The sequence below is a fragment of the Carex rostrata genome, chromosome 19 (genome assembly GCF_964058835.1).
Source record: "Carex rostrata chromosome 19, lpCarRost1.2, whole genome shotgun sequence".
Lineage (NCBI taxonomy): Eukaryota > Viridiplantae > Streptophyta > Magnoliopsida > Poales > Cyperaceae > Carex > Carex rostrata.
The window spans coordinates 3,071,571-3,092,600 of record NC_135936.1 but is presented as its reverse complement, the minus strand read 5'-3'; the positions used below and the strand labels follow the sequence as shown (position 1 = coordinate 3,092,600).

At 34.2% G+C, this 21,030-nt stretch overlaps 1 protein-coding gene and 2 pseudogenes across 3 annotated transcripts; 1 reads left to right on the top strand and 2 right to left on the bottom strand.

Moving 5' to 3' along the window:
- LOC144571858 (putative F-box protein At4g22030 pseudogene) lies at positions 1-1,456 on the top strand (annotated as a pseudogene). Its single transcript, XR_013517600.1, has one exon. The product of XR_013517600.1 is annotated as a putative F-box protein At4g22030 pseudogene (transcript).
- Positions 1,457-5,954: 4,498 nt separating this feature from the next.
- LOC144571600 (putative F-box protein At4g22030 pseudogene) lies at positions 5,955-7,435 on the bottom strand (annotated as a pseudogene).
- Positions 7,436-15,342: 7,907 nt separating this feature from the next.
- On the bottom strand, positions 15,343-18,731 carry LOC144571729 (protein NDL1-like). Of its 2 annotated transcripts, none has more exons than XM_078321099.1 (11): positions 18,413-18,731; positions 17,831-17,930; positions 17,644-17,741; positions 17,446-17,534; positions 17,287-17,347; positions 16,966-17,052; positions 16,801-16,878; positions 16,633-16,689; positions 16,352-16,407; positions 16,104-16,239; positions 15,343-15,722 (listed from the first exon to the last, which is right to left on the bottom strand). In XM_078321099.1, exons 1-11 carry the CDS (start codon positions 18,470-18,472, stop codon positions 15,501-15,503), a joined length of 1,044 nt encoding a protein of 347 aa, XP_078177225.1. In that variant the 5' UTR covers positions 18,473-18,731; the 3' UTR covers positions 15,343-15,500. The 2 variants fall into 2 exon arrangements, with proteins under 2 accessions (XP_078177225.1, XP_078177226.1); XM_078321100.1 differs by having other exon boundaries at positions 17,446-17,544; positions 18,413-18,582.
- Between the last annotated feature and the right edge of the window lie 2,299 nt (positions 18,732-21,030).

Sequence of the window (21,030 nt, the reverse complement as noted above, 5' to 3'; positions counted from 1 at the left end):
AAAATTAAGAGAAGAAAGAGAGATCAAAATCACCATTAAACTAAGCTCCAACTAATTAATTAACAAGGAAAGGTCAAGAAATTATGAGCAATATGGCAAGTTTGAGAACCCAAGGCCTCTGTTTACCCTCCACATCTTACTCGAGTCAGCGCCGGTCTATTTCTTGCCGTGCGAACCTCCGTATCAGTACCTCTGATCTCAGTCCAAGAAGAACGGCTGCAATTCAAAATCGAGAGCCCATGATCAAGCTAGAGGATCTAACCCTAAACCAACAACAATACACTGTCATCACCGAAATCACCAAAAGAAGGTCACCTCGTAGCCCGAAAGAGAGCGCATTGTCACTTGAGAAGCTCCGGGCCATAGCCGAGGCCGTAGCTGACAGAGCAGAGATGCATGATATAATTGGTAGACAAAGAAATAACTGGAACCATTTGTTTCTCCACTCTATCAACTCTTTGTCTCTCTCCGCCTCTCTCATGACCGGTGTATCTGCGGCCCTACCATCACACCTACTCGCGTTCAAGCTCTCATCTATGCTTCTTTTTTCTGCCGCAGCTGGCATGATGGTCATAGTTAACAAGATACAACCATCTCAGTTGGCTGAAGAACAACGTAACGCCACTAGGCTGTGGAAACAACTCGGGCGCGAGATCGGCCAAATGCTAAGTACAAAATCTCGTTTCTCAAAACGAGATGTAAATTCGGCGATGGATAAGGTGCTTGCGCTTGACAAGGCTTACCCACTGCCTTTGCTCCCCGGCATGCTGGAGAAGTTCCCTGAGAAGGTGGAGCCCACATGTTGGTGGCCTCGAAAGGAAAATGAACGGAAACAAAATTTGCAAAATCAAATCGATGGAAATGGATGGAACAAGGAGTTGGAGGAGGCAATGACAGGTCTACTAAATGTGCTAAGGACTAAAGATGAAGCTAATTACCTCGAGATTGGCAATTTGGTTTTAAGAATCAACAAGTGTTTAGCCATGGCAGGACCCGTAATTGCTGCCACAGCTGCAATCACAACCGGGCTAGTGGGTTCTCCGATCGGTGGATCGTGGGCCCCGGTGGTCTCAGTCGTCGGGGGAGCTTTAGTACCGGTTGTGAACACATTGGGACATGGTGCACAGTTGGGGATGATCTTTGAGTTGCTTAGGAACTGTGCCGGGTTTTACCGGCGGTTGCAAGAGGAGATCGAGCACAACTTGAGTGAGCCGGATGTTAACTCGCGGGAAAATGGAGAGGTCTTTGCAACGAAGGTAGCATTGCAACTCGGCAGAAACATGTCTGATCTCAAGGAATTTGCAGCATTAGCTAGTCCCTCATGTAAAGCACAGGATTTTAAGGAGTTTGCCGGGAAATTGTTTTAAATTTATTTACTTTTTGCTTTTCTTGACCATTAGTATATCCATTGTAAAGGAAAAATGGCAATTATTGTAATATAATGAATTGACACTCATTTGATCTTAGCATGAGAAGTTAGTGTCAGGTAGCTAAACATCCTAAACTTATGACAAGTAACCTGTATATTTTGGTGCAGTGTCACTTATTTTTTATAACTGATCCTCAGCCTCCAATTAAGAAAATTAAACCGTTAAAGTTGAAAAAAAATATATCTTTTTCAAATTTATTGAAATATTACATTAAAAAAAAAATCTTTGTTCAAATAGCAACAAAATGGTTCCGAAAAGAGTTGCTGGTATTAATAAACGTGGCTAAGTAGCCAGAACATATATATACCTCCATTCTTACATTAAGCACATAAATGTCCTAATTTGTCAATGATTGTGATTAATAAATAAAATTTTGAATTAAATATTAACTCTCCAATCAAATAGTATGTCTTATTTTGATTTGATCTATGCATCTTCGTTTAAAAGTCTAAATTTATTTAGACACACGTACTCACCATATGCAAATTGTGTCAACTTTTTTATTGGTCCTCATTTCTTAAATGTTATTTAAGTAAACTTTAAATTAATTGATCATGTCTTCATTTCTTTCCAATTATTTATATTATTTAAAAAATACTATTTGTCATTTAATATGTTATTTTGAACGAAATTATATCAAAAACATCAAAAAAAAATGTATATCATATCATAAAATAGAGTTAGGCTAATATGACACTAGTGTTATATCAAACTAAATAACACCACATCTTAAACCCTTAGATCTGCTTTAAGATTCGTACTATCCGCTTTTACTGTTCAAGCACTTCATTTTGTACGAATCTTAAAGCAGATCTAAGGGTTTAAGATGTGGTGTTATTTAGTTTGATATAACACTAGTGTCATATTAGCCTAACTCCATAAAATATGTCATTTAAAGAACGTTATTACGCGTAGATGTTATTTAATATGTCATTTAATCAAAAATAATTTTATGAAAATATATCATTTTATATATATATATACAGAGAGAGATGGGCTACGATGAGTCATAGAGTAAAATGAGTTGGTGCTCCATGACACTATTTTTATTTTGAAAATCCAAATGACTGATTAGAACCGCTCAACATGATCTCCATATTGAAATGTGCTTGGAGACCAAATTTTACATTTTTTGATATTTGTTTACTATTTATTAAGCAATTTTGAAAATCGCTGATCCGATGGTCCAGAAATTTTTACTGTTTTTACTGTTCACAGCAAAACAACAATTTTCAAAATTTCTTAATAAATAGTAAAAAAATTCCAAAAAATGTAAAATTTGGTCTCCAAGCACATTTCAATATGAAGATCACATTTAACGGTTCGGATCAGTTGTTTGGACTTTCAAAATGAAAATACGGTGTGGAGTACAAACGTGTTTTACTTCATGGCTCACCATAGCTCATCTCTCTCATATATATATATATATATATATATATATATATGAGGAGGGATCAAGTTACAATAATTTTTGAGTTACAACAAGTTACAACAAGCATTTTCTACATTTTCAAAGTCCAAATCGTCGATCCAAACCGTTAGATGCGATCTCTACAATAAAATGTGCTTGGAGACCAAATTTTACATTTTTTGGAATTTTTTTACTATTTATTAAGTATTTTACAAAATTGTTGATCCAACGGTGGCTTAACAAAACAGTAAAACAGCAGCCACCGTTGGATCAACAATTTTGTAAAATACTTAATAAATAGTAGAACAATTCTGAAAAATGTAAAATTTGGTCTCCAAGCACATATTAATATGGAGAACAAGATGAACGGTTTGGATCAGCCATTTGGATTTTGAATTTTATATTTATAGTCCAATGCACAAACCCCTCCATACATTGCAATGCACCATAGCCCATCTCTCTCTCTCTCTCTCTATATATATATATATATATATTGTTCTCTTATAATATGTCTCCATTAGAACGCATGGCACAATACTTGTATATATATAGAAATAATAAATTAACATCTCAATTCTGATCATGTTATGTTTTGACTCAAATTAATTTGATCGAATTGGACTATATATTTTTAATTGTTGCTTATGTTAAGACTATTATATTATATACGATAGAAATTAGTCTAATTAGAAAAATCAATTAATTTAATTGTAAAACTGAGTTCTAACTCTTCTATTATGTATCACAAATGCATAATATGCAGACACGCTCGCACAAGAATAGAAAAAAAAATGTATCGAGTGGAGTCGTGGGAAATATTACAGTATTTTAATCAAACGAGGCTTTAGAATAAATATATAGAAAAATTATAAATCAACCCAAATTAACAAATGCATGTCAAATAATTTATTTTAAATTATTAAAATAAATTAAATCAATTCAAAGCAAGTTATGAAATAACTACATGAAAGCACAAATATATATGGGGCTCGTACTCTTATTTTTCAGTTTAGTTTTGGTGAATTTATTTGGTGAGGGGAAAAGAAACCAAGTGTATATATAAAAGATAGACAAAGATGAAGTTAGATTTTAAAATTACGAGAGTCAATCATATAAAATTTTTGTGTCGAAAATAAATTTTAATTTTATAATATTTAAAACAATTTACTCTAAATTATATAAATTAAAAAATTAAAAAATAGAGTTAAATTCACTCCATTCATTAACTCTGCCCCTGAAGATTGGTCGTTCCAATTGATTGGACTATAATACTTACCTGGTTTTCAAGTCAAATTTCCTGGGTACTAGTTTGTTTGAATAGACTTGTTAAATTCAATTCTTAGCAATGGCTTGGTCGATTGCTGGGAACTCGTCAAATGTCAATAGTGTCAATAATTCTTATTTTCTTATTTCTAATTGAGTTGGATCCCCTGCGGCATGTTCGAAATCTTTAACCCTGTAACAAGTCATCGTCATTGAGATCTCTATATACATGTTTGTTTTTGTCTGTGACTCGTTTCTGTTCTTACTTAGAATCCACGGCACAGCAGCATGCCTTGCGTTTTCTTGTACTTCTTTTACGAGCCAAAGTTTTCTTAAGGCGTGTTCGGCCGAATCAACTGAATTTTTTTTTTCTCACGAGAACAGTGTTTTTCAGTTCAATTCCCGTGCCCGTGCCCATTCCCATTTGTCGGCCGAACAGGCCCTAATTAAATATGCATTTATATATTTTTTTTTTAAAAAGTTATTTGTACTCTCATATAGTTAATTCTCGTGGAGCATATATATTTTAAATAAAGAATAGAGTTCAAAACGTCAACTATTTAGAATAGACTATTTTTGACAGTAGGCTATTTTTTAGAACAAGTTATTCGGTGTTTGATTGAGTTAGTATAATTAGAATAGGAAATTAAACTTAGTTGCCTTGTTATAATAAGTTATTCTCACAAAAAGTTGAAACAAGTTATTCTAATAAGACAAACACCAATTTTGCTATTCTAACTATTCTAATATTGCAACCAAACATATGTGTAAAACAAATAATAATCTACAAATAATTTTTAATATCTACAAATAATTCTATAAAAACCGTCTAACTATTTAATATCTACAAATAATTTTTCTAATAAGATTTCGAATTGTCCTATAATTTTTCTACGGGAAATGGTTCACACATGATCTGTATTTTGCATGTCTATTACAATAATCTAAATATCTAATAATAAACCGACATGACCTAATTCAGTAATATAAAATTATAATAAAGTATCTCACTGCCACACTAGTGATGGAAATACTGTGGAAGAGAAATCTATGATTCTGACGTTGTTACTGGGCCCCATTCAGTGCCTACTACGTACGAAGGACAAAAATGTCTTCATTTGCAACTTTTTCTTTTTTGGTATTACAAGTTTAAGTATGATATATAGCTCGTCTGTTGGGGTTCAATCATTGTTTTTTTTGGCAAACATTCATGCCCGTAGGCAGTTTTATTTCCTTTCAACTCTGATTACAGTTACATTGGGATTCAATCATTTTACTTCAATGTCTGGTTAACTATTCTCATCTTTAACTTCTGAACTTCGACATGTTACAAATGTTAATATCACTTCATATATTGTTATAATATAATACTGTTCAGTTGTTTCATTGCTTCGATATCAAGTATTGGTTCTTTTGGCATTATAAAATCGTTTGCTCTTACTTGTCAAGACACAAAATATGCTTATTATATTGCAGTTTGCAATTAGCTATTGTGCAAAGAGAGGAATTCAAGAAAATCGACACGAGGGGGCGACGGGCAGAACAGCAGAGGAATGCCCCAAAATGTAAATGTGTAAATAGTGCATTTGATTGTTGGTTCCGCTGGTGTGTCTCTAACAGTTTTGCCAGAAAAAAAAAGTTCAACTGCCTAAATGATATGTGTATGAGTGTATCAATTATCAAAATTAAATTTGACAGTTATTCAAAAAAACAAAAAACTTTACAGAGACGAATTCTTTATATATCTAATACAACTGCTGACAAAAGAGGAGTCGACAATTATACATGCAACAATATCAGGCTATTTCCAACGGAATAAATAAGTTATCACCTTTTAAATCATATCAAACAAAGAATAAACACATGGTCATATATCAGTTTGTATATACATGCGATTGACTAAGATCCAAAAAAAAATGTAATCAATGCTTAATCCAATTTCAGAACAACTTGCTAGCAAACTCTTTCATATCCTCAGCTTTGCACGATGGAGATGCAAACCCCGCAAAATCTTTCAACTCTGACACATTTCTCCCAAGTTGCAATGCCATTCTCATTGCAAAGACCTCTCCATTTTCTCGCAACTCCACTTGCGGCTCCCTCAAATTGCACTCGATGTCCTCTTGCATCTTTCGGTAAAGCCCAGAACAATTCCTAAATATCTCAAATATCATTCCCAATTGCGCACCGTGCTCGAGTGTGTTCAAAACAGCCAGTAATGAACCTCCAACAATTGATGCCACTGGAGCCCATGAACCGCCGATCGGAGAATCCACAAATCCGGTTGCAACAGCAGCTAAACCGGCAATTACAGGACCCGACACAGCTAGACCCTTGTTGATGCTCAAAACCAACTTGCCATGTTCGACGTATAATGACTCATCTTTCATCTTTATCACATTTCTCAGACCTTTCATTGCCACCTCTAACTCCTCACTCCATCCATTTCCTTCACATTTATCTTGATTTACAAGAATTTGCTTCTGTTTATTTTCTTCTTTCGGCCACCAGCATGTGGGCTCCACATGCTCGGGGAATTTCTCAAGCATTCCAGGAAGCAATGGCAATGGATAAGCCTTGTCAAGTGCAAGCACCTTATCCATCGCTGAATTCACATCTTGTTTAGTCACGGGAGTATTCTTAGATAACATTTGGTTAATCTCCCGGCCGAGTTGCTTCCAAAGCCTAGTTGCGTTACGTTGTTCTTCGGCCAATTGAGAAGGCTGGATCTTGTTCACTACAAGCATCATACCAGCTGCAGCAGACAAGAGAAGCATAGATGAGAGCTTTAATGCTAATACATGTGTTGGCAAGGAGGTGGAGATGCCGGTCATGAGAGATGCCGAGAGTGCGAACGAGTTGATGGACTGGAGAAACAAGTGGTTCCAGTTGTTTCTTTGTTCACCAATTATGTTATGCATCGCAGTCCGATCGGCTACAGCCTCGGCTATGGTTTGTATCTTGGCGACCAGCAACCCGTTATCTTTCGGACTACCAAGAGGCTCTCTCTTGGCTGTTTCAGTAATTACAGTGTATTGCTGGTTTTGAGGTAGCTCATCGAGCTTTATCATGGGTAGTAAATTATGAATTGCTGCTGCTCCTTTCGGGCTGAGATTAGAAGGGAAATTGATGGCTGCACGGCAGTAATTCAAGCGTCGGCGTGATGAGTTGGCCGAGCCTACAGTCGACAAGTGGAGGCTTTGAACTCTTAGAGAAGCCATGTGTGTAGTATTGAACTATGGATATTTACGATGTATATATTCTTTTCTTTTTTCTTAGTTTAGTTTTCTCAAGGATTTACTCTGAGCCTTTGGTAGAGTAGTGGTTAAGGGTTTTGGTGTGCAGAATAATGGAATGAAGCAGGAATATATATAACGATATAGGTTGGTGAATGACTGAATGGTGGATACATTTGGTAATTATCAGACTAGACCTAGTTTTCAATTTTCTGGTGTCATTTTTTGAATAGACCAAATCTTTGTTAGACATGTAGGGCCTGGTCTTCCGTTCCGTACTTGTCAAACAATTCATTCAATCATCCTTTTCCTTCTTTTCATTGAGTCTTCTACGACCTATTTGAATACTTTCTAGTGTAACGGGTCATCAATTAATTGCATACATTCCCTTTAGTTGGTGGCTCATTTCATGCTTTTACCTTTCTTGGTCCACACGCGTTTCTTCTGGTAATCCCGTTCAGGCGGTCACGTGGATCTGGTTGAATTCGTATCCTCTGCATTAACTCAAAAGAGAATCTTTTGAGTTAATGAATTCTGACCATCCGATATACTAGATTCGTACTAATATTAAAGGCTCCCAATATCATAAGCAGAGGTCGGATTGGCTCCGTTTAAAATTATACAGTTGAGATTCATTAACTCAAAAAATTTCTTTTTGGGTTAATGCAGAGGATATGCATTCGATCTTGTTTGCTAACGAGTGCGTATCCTCTGAGATATCTCAACTTTTACGTGACTAATGTGTCCGGTGCCTATTCGGGGGTGATGTAGGGTCAGTATTATGTGTGCTTCGAGATTCGTGCAGAACGTATTTAAATGGTTGGGACTTTCCATAAAGTCACGCAAAGTTTGAGATATCTCAGAGGATACGAATTCGTTTGCTGACCCCCTTGATTCTTCACAGGGAAGAAACGGTTCGGATCTTTTATTGGATCCTTTACAAAACCAAATCATTGCCATTGAAGTACTTGAACTTCGTTCAATTGCAATTTTTATATGCTATTACCAGTAAAGGACAGTTCTGAACTTCACAACTTGTAACCCTTGTGTTTTTTTTTTTTTTTTTTTTTTTGTATAGGAGATATATTTTATAATGTATATGTTGGCAATTGCAGATTACATATTAAAAAAATATAAGAATGGCAAAGTGGTCTAATTTGGGATGATTAGCAGACTACTATAAAAAAAAAATAGGATTCTTCTTAGTTCTTACTGATGCTACACAGTTAAAAAGAGGAGAATAATTTCAGACCAAGCTCCAGTTTAGAATACACCAAATGCTGGTTATGTCTTCATCTGCGGTCACCTTTGTGCAATTGTGCAATTATATCATGTATGGACTCTGATTCAATTAATCTATCATACTTAAAGTCGTCAATATTCTAATCTATTTAAGATAAAAAGGCCATTGTATAAAAGGTCAATATTAGTTGAAGCATAAAATTATTCAGAAATTATTATGTATGCTAAGTAGTATTATGTTAGATCGCCAGAACTTATTTTTGTTTGACAGTGGTAAGAGAATATTGATGCATGATGACCATGACGATCATGATGATAATTTGATGGATTGTTGATTTTCTATAGTATAAATTGAGGAATAATTTATGCCATTTTTTTAAATAGCATAAAGTTCCCTCGTTAATTCCTTTTTGTTTTCACGTATATCTATACTTGAGTGATTAACATTTTACAGCATTAATGAAGAATAGGAAATTCATACTTATGCTCTAACAAACATAACCAAAAGAAAAAAGATCCAAAGTCCAACATTAACACGGTTGATTTTTGTAAGTTGGATTAATCAATGAGCATATTACTTATGGTTTTCTTTAAACCGCCAGCTAATCCGTTAAAAAATAGTTCCAGCCGGTCAACCATTTTTGTTTGTCAATTACTCAATTTGTCTTGGGTCAATGGTCAAGATTTGCTGTTTTCTTTGTGTTGGAAATCAAACCAGCGGAATTGTATGCATAAAATACAATACACTCAAATAGTTTTGCTTAACTCCAACATGGAAGAACCATTATTTGACAATAATAAATAATCATCCCTAATATTGTGGAAAGCTTTTCCATGTCATTCCCACTGATGTAGCTCTGGGCTAGAAGCCCACGTACTGCCTCAGATTTCGCAAACTGAAGGCTGCAGAAAATGGCCCAAGGCCCAACTTCTGATAGTATGGAACAAGTTTCATCTGGGAGCTTCAACCTCGATTGGTGAAGCCTCGTGATAGATTATGGAAACCTCTGTATTTTAATCTTTGATCATTCGAACAGGTTGATCACATCATTTATGTGATTCCTATCGAAAACAAACCGCTCCGCTAAACATTTACATGTCCTACCAAAATGGTCAAAATCCATCTTATATCGGCCCACTAAGAGATCATTGCTCCAAATCATGAGAATCGGTCCGATTCATTCCACTGATTTTTATGATAAATTGGGCTTAACTCGGCTCGACACCGGCTGATTTCAGTCATACTCGGCCGAGTCAAACTCAAAATCGGTCCATTTTCAGAACCATACTTTATTTAAATAAAAAGGAAAAGTAGAATTGCAACAGCCCTTTATCAAAATAAATAAACAAAAAGAATTTAACCGTAATTAAAAAACTTGCAAATCCAATCATCTTCATGTATTTTGGACCAAGAATAGAACCCTGTAAATTCAGGTCATTAATTCATGAGGCAGTTCATAGTTAATATAGCCAATTAATATCAGAATTCATTCATGTAGGTAAATATGAGAAATCCAAGTACAGATCATTAATTCAGCCTACCCTCTCTGGTCTTTCCTGATTTATTTTAAAAAGTACATGCTACAAACCCGACATCCATAAATCGTCCTTCGTAATTTCCTTTTCATCGTTGAAGTTTCAAAAGCATCATGTTATGGTCTAAAATGTAGCTAAGCTACCATATCGGTCCTTCCATTAATTAATTCAACAAAATGAATGATTGATCTTGCAAACCCCAAAATGAGCACAGCAGGCAATTTAATGTGGCAAAGGAAACCATCAACGGACCCATATTTACACAGCTACTCAATAGAGATTGGAGCATTGGCTAATAAATAAGTACATAAATAACATTAGAATTGGGGGAATAGTACACTCCAGAAATGGCTGGGAGCCCACACGTTGAGAGAGGTGTCGATCTGTTATGGAACTGATTATGATTTTTGTCTTCATCGGTAGTTTTATGTAGATATGTATCTATGTTATATTGCTATGTTGGGTATAAATCTTGTTGGTTCATGCCCATTAAATGCTGTTCATTTATATAAATGTTTTACACTAAATATCTCCTATAATTGTGCACCGGACGTCGGTGGTTTTGAGCCCCTCAAAGGGGTGATGATATTAAAACAACAAAAAGTTTTATTAACACAACATAATCAAAATATATTACAATATAGACATTTTTACCCTTCATTAAATATTTCCATTAATTAAAAATTGATTCTCTCTTTATTGCCACATAACTTTTTTTTTTCCTTAAAAGTTATATTTCATAAAGTAAGTTATTTTGTTCAAAATCTATATCTCTGTCATATGTTATTATATGATTTATTTCCTCAGAAGTCAGATTAACATAATAAATACTCCATATTCATTTTCATTAATTGAATCTTTAAGATTTTTTTAAGAAAACTACAACAATGAGTGGTTGTATTATATTATTAAGATCTATCATATTGTATATATTGATTTTTTTTATAACTTCATAATTTTTAATGATCTACTATAAAATAAAAATTATTTTGTCACTTAACGTTTTATCCATTCGTTGTGCAAAGATCACTAAAACATGACATGATTACTTACATGAAAAACATATTGAATTTAAATTATCATAATTAATTTAACATTCAACTTATGATTAAAATAATAAATTAAAAGTACAACAAAACACTACAATAAAAAATTATATCAATCATGCTAAAATTAATAAATTGTTTGCATTAAACTTAAAATATTCCACAAATTCTTAATATCATATTAAAAAAAGTCCATCCAAATTAATGATAGCTCATTAATTTATTTTCTCCATTAATGGTAGGAACATGATAACCTACCAAGAAAATTAATGGATGACTTAGTGCTTAAAAGTTCAATTGAATTGATAGTTTTCTTGTAAAGTTTATAGTTATATATATATTTTTATGAGAAAACATGAAGCAGAAAAAGATTACCTCAATATAAAATAAATTAAAAAAGTAAAACAATATCTAACAAATATGGAAATCAAATAATTTGATAAATGATCACTACATTAATTATATTATTAAAAAATATGGTAATCAGCAAAACATTTAAAGAAGGCTAAAATTGTCCATACATTAAATTTTATTAAAGATGTTGTGTTAATATAAATGTGTGTGGTGTCAATATGCCTACCCCTCAAAGACTGCAACGTCCATTTAATTCACAGAGAAGTTTGCGGTATTGGCACTATAAATACGCCAAATCTAAAACCGAATTCTTTTTTTTTATTTTACCATTTTTGAAAAAAATAACAAATAATCATTTTTTTTACCACATCTGCAGTTTAAACTTGCAAAATTTTAAGGTTGATTCCGCGGGTTTTGACTTTGGAACCAAAAAGTGCATTAATTTGGTTCTACGGTCTAAACCTGCGGAACCAACCTTCTGGTTTGTAAGTTTCAAGTGCGGACGTGTAAAAAGAAAAATTCAACCCCCTACCCTCTGAATTTGAATTATTCAGTATCGTACGTACAATAACAAAATTCAAACCGTTTTTTAACTATAGCACAAATCTCAGCTCACTAAACTGAGTACGGTACCGTAAAGAATACGGACCCCACCCCAAACACACACACAAATCAAAGCAGAAATAAAGTGAAAAACAATATTATAATAATAATAATAAACAGTAGTAGACGGAAATAAATATGCTACAATCGAGTGAATAGTAACTCTACAATCTCTCCTTTTTCAAATCCAACCGTTAAATTATTTTGAGATGTGTGCACATAAAAGTTCTGAAAAAGTTGCTAGCTTTGAGATTCGTTCTCCAAAAAATAGACGATTGGCTTCGAAAAAGAAGGAATTGTAGAGTTCGTATTTTAACGTAGCAGATTTATTTCCGTAGTAGACTGTAGACGTGGTAGTAACACTAATAATTATAATGATGATGACAACGATGACAATGACCATAAATCAATAATTTAAAAAAGTTACTTCCAATGCACGTGACATATACATTACCTTAAAAGAATGGTTCAAGTCAAAAACTCGGTCAGAAGCGACACAATCACACAAACATGCTTTTCTAGTAATTATATAAGATTACATTTCTAAGTTGAAAAGGGAGGTACTAGTTCTATTATTTTTACCTCCAAAATTCATTTTAGCATTTTTGGATAAGCATTTATTCTCCTAATTCAGTTAACCACAATTTTGGATAGAATATTAGTCCAATGCATATGGCATTAGCATAGTGATACATGCCACTAGGACAACTTGATTGAAGCATATTGCATCAGCATGACAGCATCCAGCCAAGGATCGTTTTCTTTAGAACTTCATGACCAAACACACAGCTAGAATGATGTCAATTATATATAATTGTGGTTGCAGACTTGAAAAATATTATCACTATGAGGTGTACATTCCACCTTAACTAAAGGGTTGTTCACTGGAATGATTAGCATCTCCTATCTGAAAGCAGTTTTAGATCAACGTTCAGATTTCAAGTCGCTCCTCACTGTTTTGTTATACTCTATATATAAATTAGAAACTAGGCTTAAAAGAAAAAGAAAAAATGCATTAGCTACTTATCATTGTTTGATCAGATGATAAAAAATAATTAATTTAAATTTTCTCTTCTAAAATAGTGTATTGAAGTATTACTCAGTCTAGCTTTTACTATCAAACAAGCATGCCTTTATTTCAACCAATTAGCTAATAATCCATTACTCAATTAGTTGTTGTAATTTTTTATGCTGCTATTGTTCATGACAACCTAGATCCCATAAGAACCAGCTCTATACAATTATATGAACAGACATCACTTCAATATATAAGATAAAGGAGATGAAGGTAAATCATAAAATGTTTGGTATGTGTTAGTTAGTGTTATAACACTATAACAGAACTTGATGACAGCTGTCACATTGCTACCTAAAATAATTTAAGTTCCGTTGTATTATACGATTTAACTATTGAGCTGACTAACCACAAAACCTGAAAATTGTCCAAAATTTTATGACCCCTGTAACTCCAACCAGGAAAGGATCCGCATCCTCCCAGGTACCTGACTCACCACAATTGAAATGGACGGCCCAGATTTAATTTCAGATGGTGGGTGATCGGATGGCAGTATTATATGTGCTTTGAGATGCGTGCCAAGCCATTTTTGGACCGTCCGATTCAATTCTACTCAGTCAGGTAACCTGAGGGGATACGAATTCACCAGGAAAGGGGGACAAGTATTTAAACATTGCAGCTTTACAGTAATATTAAGAATTTTTATGGGGAGGGAATTCAAAAAAAAAAAAATGCTCCACGGTGGAGCATATGAACAACCATATAGAACAGTAGTTGATCCCGATTAATTGGCAGCTTTACCTAGCACCACCACTAAACTGCAAAGGAGAGGCCACCAAATCAAAATAATTTAACACATCATGGCCAAGGACCGTACAACCTAAAAAGGAGAACCCATTTCCTATTCTATTATTCTCTTTTTGAGGTGGACATCAAAACTAGCCAACAAAAGTGAGGACTAAAATAAAACTTGAACAAAATGAAAATTAAAAGTAACAGAGCACCACATTTCAATGATTAGCAACAGGTCACCTTCCCTGATGCCTTTTCCCCACACTCGCACGGTGAAAACAACTCAAGGTTTCCATTTCACACAAGTACGAGGAAAAATAAACAATTTGCCGAAGAACAAAAGGAACGTAAAAGTAAAATTGTCACGGTCTTGATTAGCTAATTGACGAAAGAATTGGATGAATTGAGAAAGAACGATAATGGCGAGACCAAAACAGTAAATGAAAAGGATAACAGAAGTACTCTTGAATTGATTGATAATTGTCTGCTTGACGATGATAGACATGCTCTTCTATATAACGATAAGACTATAATTATTTTGGATATAATAATCAAGTAAATCCGTAATTTTGATGATCGAGTCACACATCAGCAGCCAGATGGCGTGATACTGCTTAGTTGTCTTAACGAATAGCTCAACTACCTTCCCTGCTTCCTCTCCAGTTCTTATTGTATTGTTCCCAGCCGTCTGACAATGCAGGCCCTCCCGTCAGTGACTGTCTTTGCCGTCGAGTGTCAGTTACTTCCGTTAACTCTTTAACATGGGACCAATTACACATTTACGCATAGAAAGACTGACAATAATGAGATCAACGCCGTTAGATCCCTCTGCAAATATAACAGCTTGGGAGTTGGGACCCAGTACCCACAGGGATGCCACTCCGCTGCAGCAGGACCCTATTATTCAAAATCTAACCATTAATTTTTTTTGTGCACGAATCTCAACATATATGAACGGTCAGATTTAATAAAATAATAGGGTCCTGCTCTCCTATTTGAAGAGCAGCGGAGTTGGCTCCTACCCACAGGGGATTAAATCTCCTCTGCCTTCTCCTCCTCTCCTTATTTTGAGTTGGTCAAATATTTCTACTGCTAATCCAAATTGCAATTCTCTAGATAGAGATAGAGACAGAGAGAGATGTTTTTCAAAATCAAATACACAGAGAGAGAGAGAGGGGACAAAAACTACATGATCATTTGATAAGCAGCAGCTCACCTTCCCGTCTCATTCGCCATCTCATTCACTAGAAAAACAACAAACTACCTAAAACAATATATCTTGATTACAAATGAGAGAGATCAACCAGGGAATGAAATGGAGTCACACAACTCCATCTATCTATATTTCTACAATACACCCAAATTACTCTTATTAGTAAAATTTGTGAGATACAGTACCAAAAACTGAGAGGGGAAGACATCATTATTCTTATTCCAACTGTAACAAAAAAAAATTATAACCAACCGTGTAATTACAGATAAAACATCCTACAAAACAAATGAAATAACAATCTACCATCCTACTCTTTATCTACAGGACGTATAAACTTATTTAGTCTATAACATTTACTTCTACACTTCAACAGATATGCGTGTTTTAATTGGTTTGAGCTTGATACCCATGCTTTCTGGCGAGAGCAACTCGGGAGAAATACAAGATGGGCTTAACGGGCTTCGCGGGCTCAGGCCCAGTTGAGATGGTCGGTACAACCCATAACCCATTAGAAAATACTCCATCGGTATTAGCATGGCATGTGGTTGCTCCTCTGTCACCAGAGATCCGCATGCTTGCACCTGGAAAAAGTTTATTTGTTACATACAAATAAATCTTCACTGTGATATCATTACTGAGATTCTGATTGGTACCACCACTTATTTAGATCCGCATTCTTTTCATTTTTTTCATTTTTTTAGAAAGAAAAGACATGGATCACATCAGCATAATTTTCCTTCTAAAAAAGCTTATTTAGGGATGATATCAAAAGTAACATGATGTACCACTGCTTTCAAATTTGGCCACACAAAATTGAAGTCATCAATAATAGGTTTTAAGTTTTTCATGTTTCATTTATTTATGAATTATCTTGCAATTCCAACTACTACCTTCCTGTCCAGAATATGGCACTGTGTAATGATTAGGGCCTATAATTATTCTTGAAATTAAATACTAGGTACCTCAACCAAAGCACAATATCTCCTATCAATTTTAGAGGTCATGTGCACAGCCTCAGAATGAAAAGCCGAATTCTCCCCAACAAATATTAATGTGCGACACTCCAGTAGCTTCAGTGACTCCGTTAGATCATGCCTCCTATTTTAATATTTTTACAATACATAAAGCATTAGCTCATTTATCTGCCGCTTATTTACGTGTTTATTAAAATTATTTTCACAACAGGAGGACATAAAAACATAGTACGTACCAGTTGATGGATTGAAGGAAGCGCCAAACATTTGTGCTCTGCTTCTCTTCAAACAACTGCATTAAAATAGTTCACCATAAATTACAAAAATCATTTACATACATCTTTCCTTATTTTATTAGAGATTCTGCAAAAATGTAAATTTTCATGCAACATCAGTTTTGCCAAAGATTTTACAATAGAAAATTTCAAGGTGTGATAAGCGAGAAGTTAGCCCCCAGAATTATTAATTTGCCAAATTGTATGAAAGAAAAAAAAAAGAAAAAGAAATTGACACTTACAGTTCTACAAGCTTGCACGATATCTGATTCTGGCACTTGTGAACTACCTCTCACCTCCTAATACCAAGAAATGAATATAATTAATAAACATTATTAAAATAAATAAAATGCACAGGAGATGAGGTATAATAGAAAAGGTGCCCTTGAAAGATCTTTAATTAAACAAACCTTGCTAAAGAAGCGCTGAAGCAAGTATTCCTTGACTACAGTGCACATTCCATAATAATATAACAAGTTTGACATGACCTATGTTATGAAAAACACAATGCATACCGTCAAAAACTTTCATGATTCATTTCTTCTCGAATTTGCAATGCTTTTACAAACTTGTACCTTGTTATAGAACCATTCTGTCCAAGAGGGAGCTTTACATAGAGGCGATATGAGAATCAAACCCAGTACACGCTCCCTATACTTCGTCTGAAAACAATAAAAATTAAGTTTATCATCTAGTTTAAATACAAGGCTAAATTAATTACATTCCAATTTTCATCCACATAACGTACTGGTATTGAATGAATGGTACACCAACACCATGGAACACAAAAATATCAAATATATGTTGCCTCTCTCAGAAGCCTTAAGTCAGATGTACTGGTAAGCATCTCTAAAGATTATTAATTGTTAAAATCTGATACTGAAACTGAAACTCACCGCAAAATGGGTAAGAATGTAGGCGCCTGCCGTTACTCCCATGCACATAACTGAACTTAATCTGATATAAATACAAACCAAAATTAACAAAACAACAAAAAAAAAAAAAAATTGTTCAATGAAAATAAATTTTCATTAAAAAGAAATTTGCAAAATTACCCAAAAAAATCAAGAACATCTGCCACCTGGTCTGCAAGATCATCAACAGTCAGAACTGGTACATTAGTAGAGATAGGAGCAGCTCCCAACTGTAATTTTCTTAAAAGGAAAAATGCAAAAAAAATCATTAGAAACATGAATTCTACTGCTCAAGAAAATAAAATTAAAATTAAAATTAAAGAAAATTAAATTACTGACCTCATGCCCGGGAGGGCTGATATGATACACACAAAAATTGTGGAGTAATAAAGAGGCCGCCTCTGGACAGAAAAATAAACCTTGAAAGCAAGACATATCTGATAATAAACACACACAAAAAGTAAATATAACTCACCATTTTGTGATAATTTGAACTTAAAATCTAAAGCCAATTTTATGAACTTACAGTTTAGCGCTATATCTGGGTATGTAATAAGCGCAGGTTTGTCATGGTCGCCATAAACGGCCACAGATACCGGTCCGTGGTGCGTGTGTATGTGATGCTCCTGAGAAACGAAAAAATAAATCAAATATTAACAATATTGCAAAATACACCCAAATCATGCCAGAATTACCTTGGTACAAATCAACTGAAATTTCCTTTTTTTTAGTTTAAAAAGAGTGAACCAGTGCTACAACGAGAATATTAATATTCCTAACTTGATGAAGCATTTGACCACCAAAAAGAATAGCCAGAGCCAAATTGAATGCAGACAGCTAAGAAATGTGATAATTTAGTCATCTACCAGGCAAAAGAGTTTACCCAAAAACACTCGTGTTTTGCAAAGAGTAAAAAAGAACAGTGAAATACAAAGCCCAACCATTAAAATATAGAACGCTCGTACCAACGCACTCTCACAAAATTAAAGAGAAACAAGAAAAGAGGTAATGCGGGCTCTTAACTAGATCCGAGATTTCGCAAACTTCAACACGAACAGAAATCGAAACAAAACAATTAGAAAAAATTTCAAGAATTAAGCGAACAAACCTTTCCTCCAAAAGAGATCCTCTCTACATCCAGAGAAACTGAACCACTCGATTCCCCCATTAATTATTTGGTACTTCTTCAAGAGGAGGCGTCCACTAGACGAGACCCCCTCCTTTTTTTTCTCTCTCTTCAGTATCTAAGCTTTTTCTCTCTCTTTCTCAGAGAGGGAGGAGGTTCGCCTCTTTTATTTTCTTTTCTTCTCTTTTTCTGTTTGGAAAATTTTTCTTTCTTTCACTCCTCTTTCTCGTTTCTTCTATTTCGCTTCACTTTTTTCTTGGAGCTGTGGGTTGGATTATAAACTAGCGTCGCCTTCTATTCTCTTCCCTTCTCTAGCTCTCAAGGGAAGAATAAGAATTAAGAAATAAGTCGCTTACTCCAGGTGCACGCTTTTGTTGTGCCTTAACCTACTCCTACCCTATTTTTATATTCCAAATGTTTAAAATTATCTTTTTCCAAACAAATACAAGTACAGACTAATTATAACTGTGATATACGAGTTCTTAGTAAAAAATAACAACCGGAAAAAAAAATCTACTAATATACATTTTGGCCAACTGAATTATCTCCTTGAAATTTAATGTATAATAAAGTATTTTTTCCATTGGAAAAAAAAAATGACTTATCCAATATCTTAGAACTGAATTTGGAAAACTTATTAATATATGTAGGACATCCTAGAAACAGTTAATATAATTTTTAACTTTTAAAATTGACATGTACATTTATTTGTTTTGCACAAAAATATATATTATCCATTTATAGTTTTTTTCCATATTGAAAATAATCTGCTATTTGATAAGATTATATCTAAATTAAGAAACAAGATATACTAAATTTTCAGATCCATGTTGCTCGATTAGCGTTCTTTTTTAGCTCTTATTCCATCAGATAATATATTTGTTCCCTTTCCCCAGTGAGTCAGTGACTAGATTTCTAGCTTTTGATCTTTATCGTTATTAATTGTTAAATATTAGTTTAATGCGTACCACTAATATTTTTCTAAGAACATGTAAATCTACGTGTATAACACTGTGTGAAAATGATCATTTAGTCTGACTAATTAGCCAATTTGTCGTTGACAGTGATCAAAACGTTACGAATCGTCTGTTTATCATTTATACTGTTAATTAGTTTTTTTTTTTTATTATTTTTTCTACATTTATATGTTATATGTACTATATTTTGTTTTTTCTTATCTGAGTTTTCATAAATTACAATTTTATAAAAAATTATTAATTAATAATAAAATTAAGTTAAAATAAATTTATTTAATGAGTTTAATGAGTTATATTAATTATTTTTAATAATTAAAAATATATGAACATAATTTTATGAAAACATAAAATAATTTATAAAATTTTAATTAATAATCCGCACATCCATCCCACAAGCACATACTCTTATTACAATATTGTATAACTATAAGAACTTTTGGCTATGCCAATATAATTTCTTAAAAATACAGGGTGCCATTCATGAAAATTCTTCATTAAAATCTTTCGTTCTTCACCGAGGCCTACTGTCTCCTGTTCCTGGTCCATGCATATGATGATGATCCGTAAAATCATATATGTTCTTCTGCAAAGCCGACTAGCCGACGAGGATTTAACCCACCGACGTTTCTCTCCTCCCTGTTCTTTTTCCGCGAGTAAGCGTACCGACACTCAGCCTGCCTGAACAGTGCACACTAGCTCTATCTCATATACTTTCTAGCTCATATAACAGATTACTAAAATACCCTCCACGAATCCGAGTCAACCCAGTCATCGTTATCCTCCGTTTATCCAAAATCGAACGGTCCTCTTTGAACGTGATATGCTGTCGTGACCTGGCTGGAACAGCTTGGGCCGCACACGTGAGGACAAGACTTCGCCGCTCAAATGGTTCTTGCATACACCCGGAATAGTTACGGTGTCCTTTAAGATTCACTGACAGGTTGGTCACAAATTAAGGCAACTTTTCGCATGCTTTGCTGTCAAAAAAGGATGACTCTAGGCCGCTTGTGGTGTCCCACTAGGCGACCGTTAGATTCGTGTCTTTCGGAACACGTGGCTGGTTTTGATTGGAGGAAGGCCCACAGGTGGCGTCGGCAGGAAGCAGTACATGGATCAAGGGGAAGGGGGTACACCTGGCATCCGAACCAGATTCGGTTTCAACGGAGAGGATCTCGTCACGCATGCAAATTATCTGCCTCGTGATCCTTTGTGATTGCGGTATCTGTTGCCTCGAACCAGGTTGATCATATTTTACAATTAATTTTACCATGAATTAACTACATACAAGAAGCAGTTCGCTAATGATTAATCATGCACTAAAATATATCTTTTATCATTTTTTCTGCATTTTTTTCCCATTTGTCCACTGTTTTAAAATGTTTAATTAGGCTTGATATCAGTCAAAGTCAAATGGTTAGTAAATTGGTTTTGTTCATTTGTTGTGAATGCATTTAAGTTTTCCTTAGCTTGTACCAAAGCAAGGCATAGAAAATGCAATTTATTTACATATTAAATTTTCTAGAACAGATAATTTTCAAGTAACCTCAGTATTTTTTATATTTTTTTTCCTTCAAATACAAGTCTAAAGACAAATTTTTTTTCTTGTTTACTCCATGCATATCA

Bases quoted from the DNA above. Each gene is read 5' to 3' on its own strand.
- LOC144571729 (XM_078321099.1), bottom strand. From the start codon at position 18,472: ATGGGGGAATCGAGTGGTTCAGTTTCTCTGGATGTAGAGAGGATCTCT. The intron at 17,535-17,643 runs GTCAGTAATTTA...AGAAAATTACAG, and splicing joins TCAGCCCTCCCGGGCATGAG to TTGGGAGCTGCTCCTATCTC. The intron at 16,690-16,800 runs GTTTGTTTAATT...TCTTGGTATTAG, and splicing joins TTCAGCGCTTCTTTAGCAAG to GAGGTGAGAGGTAGTTCACA.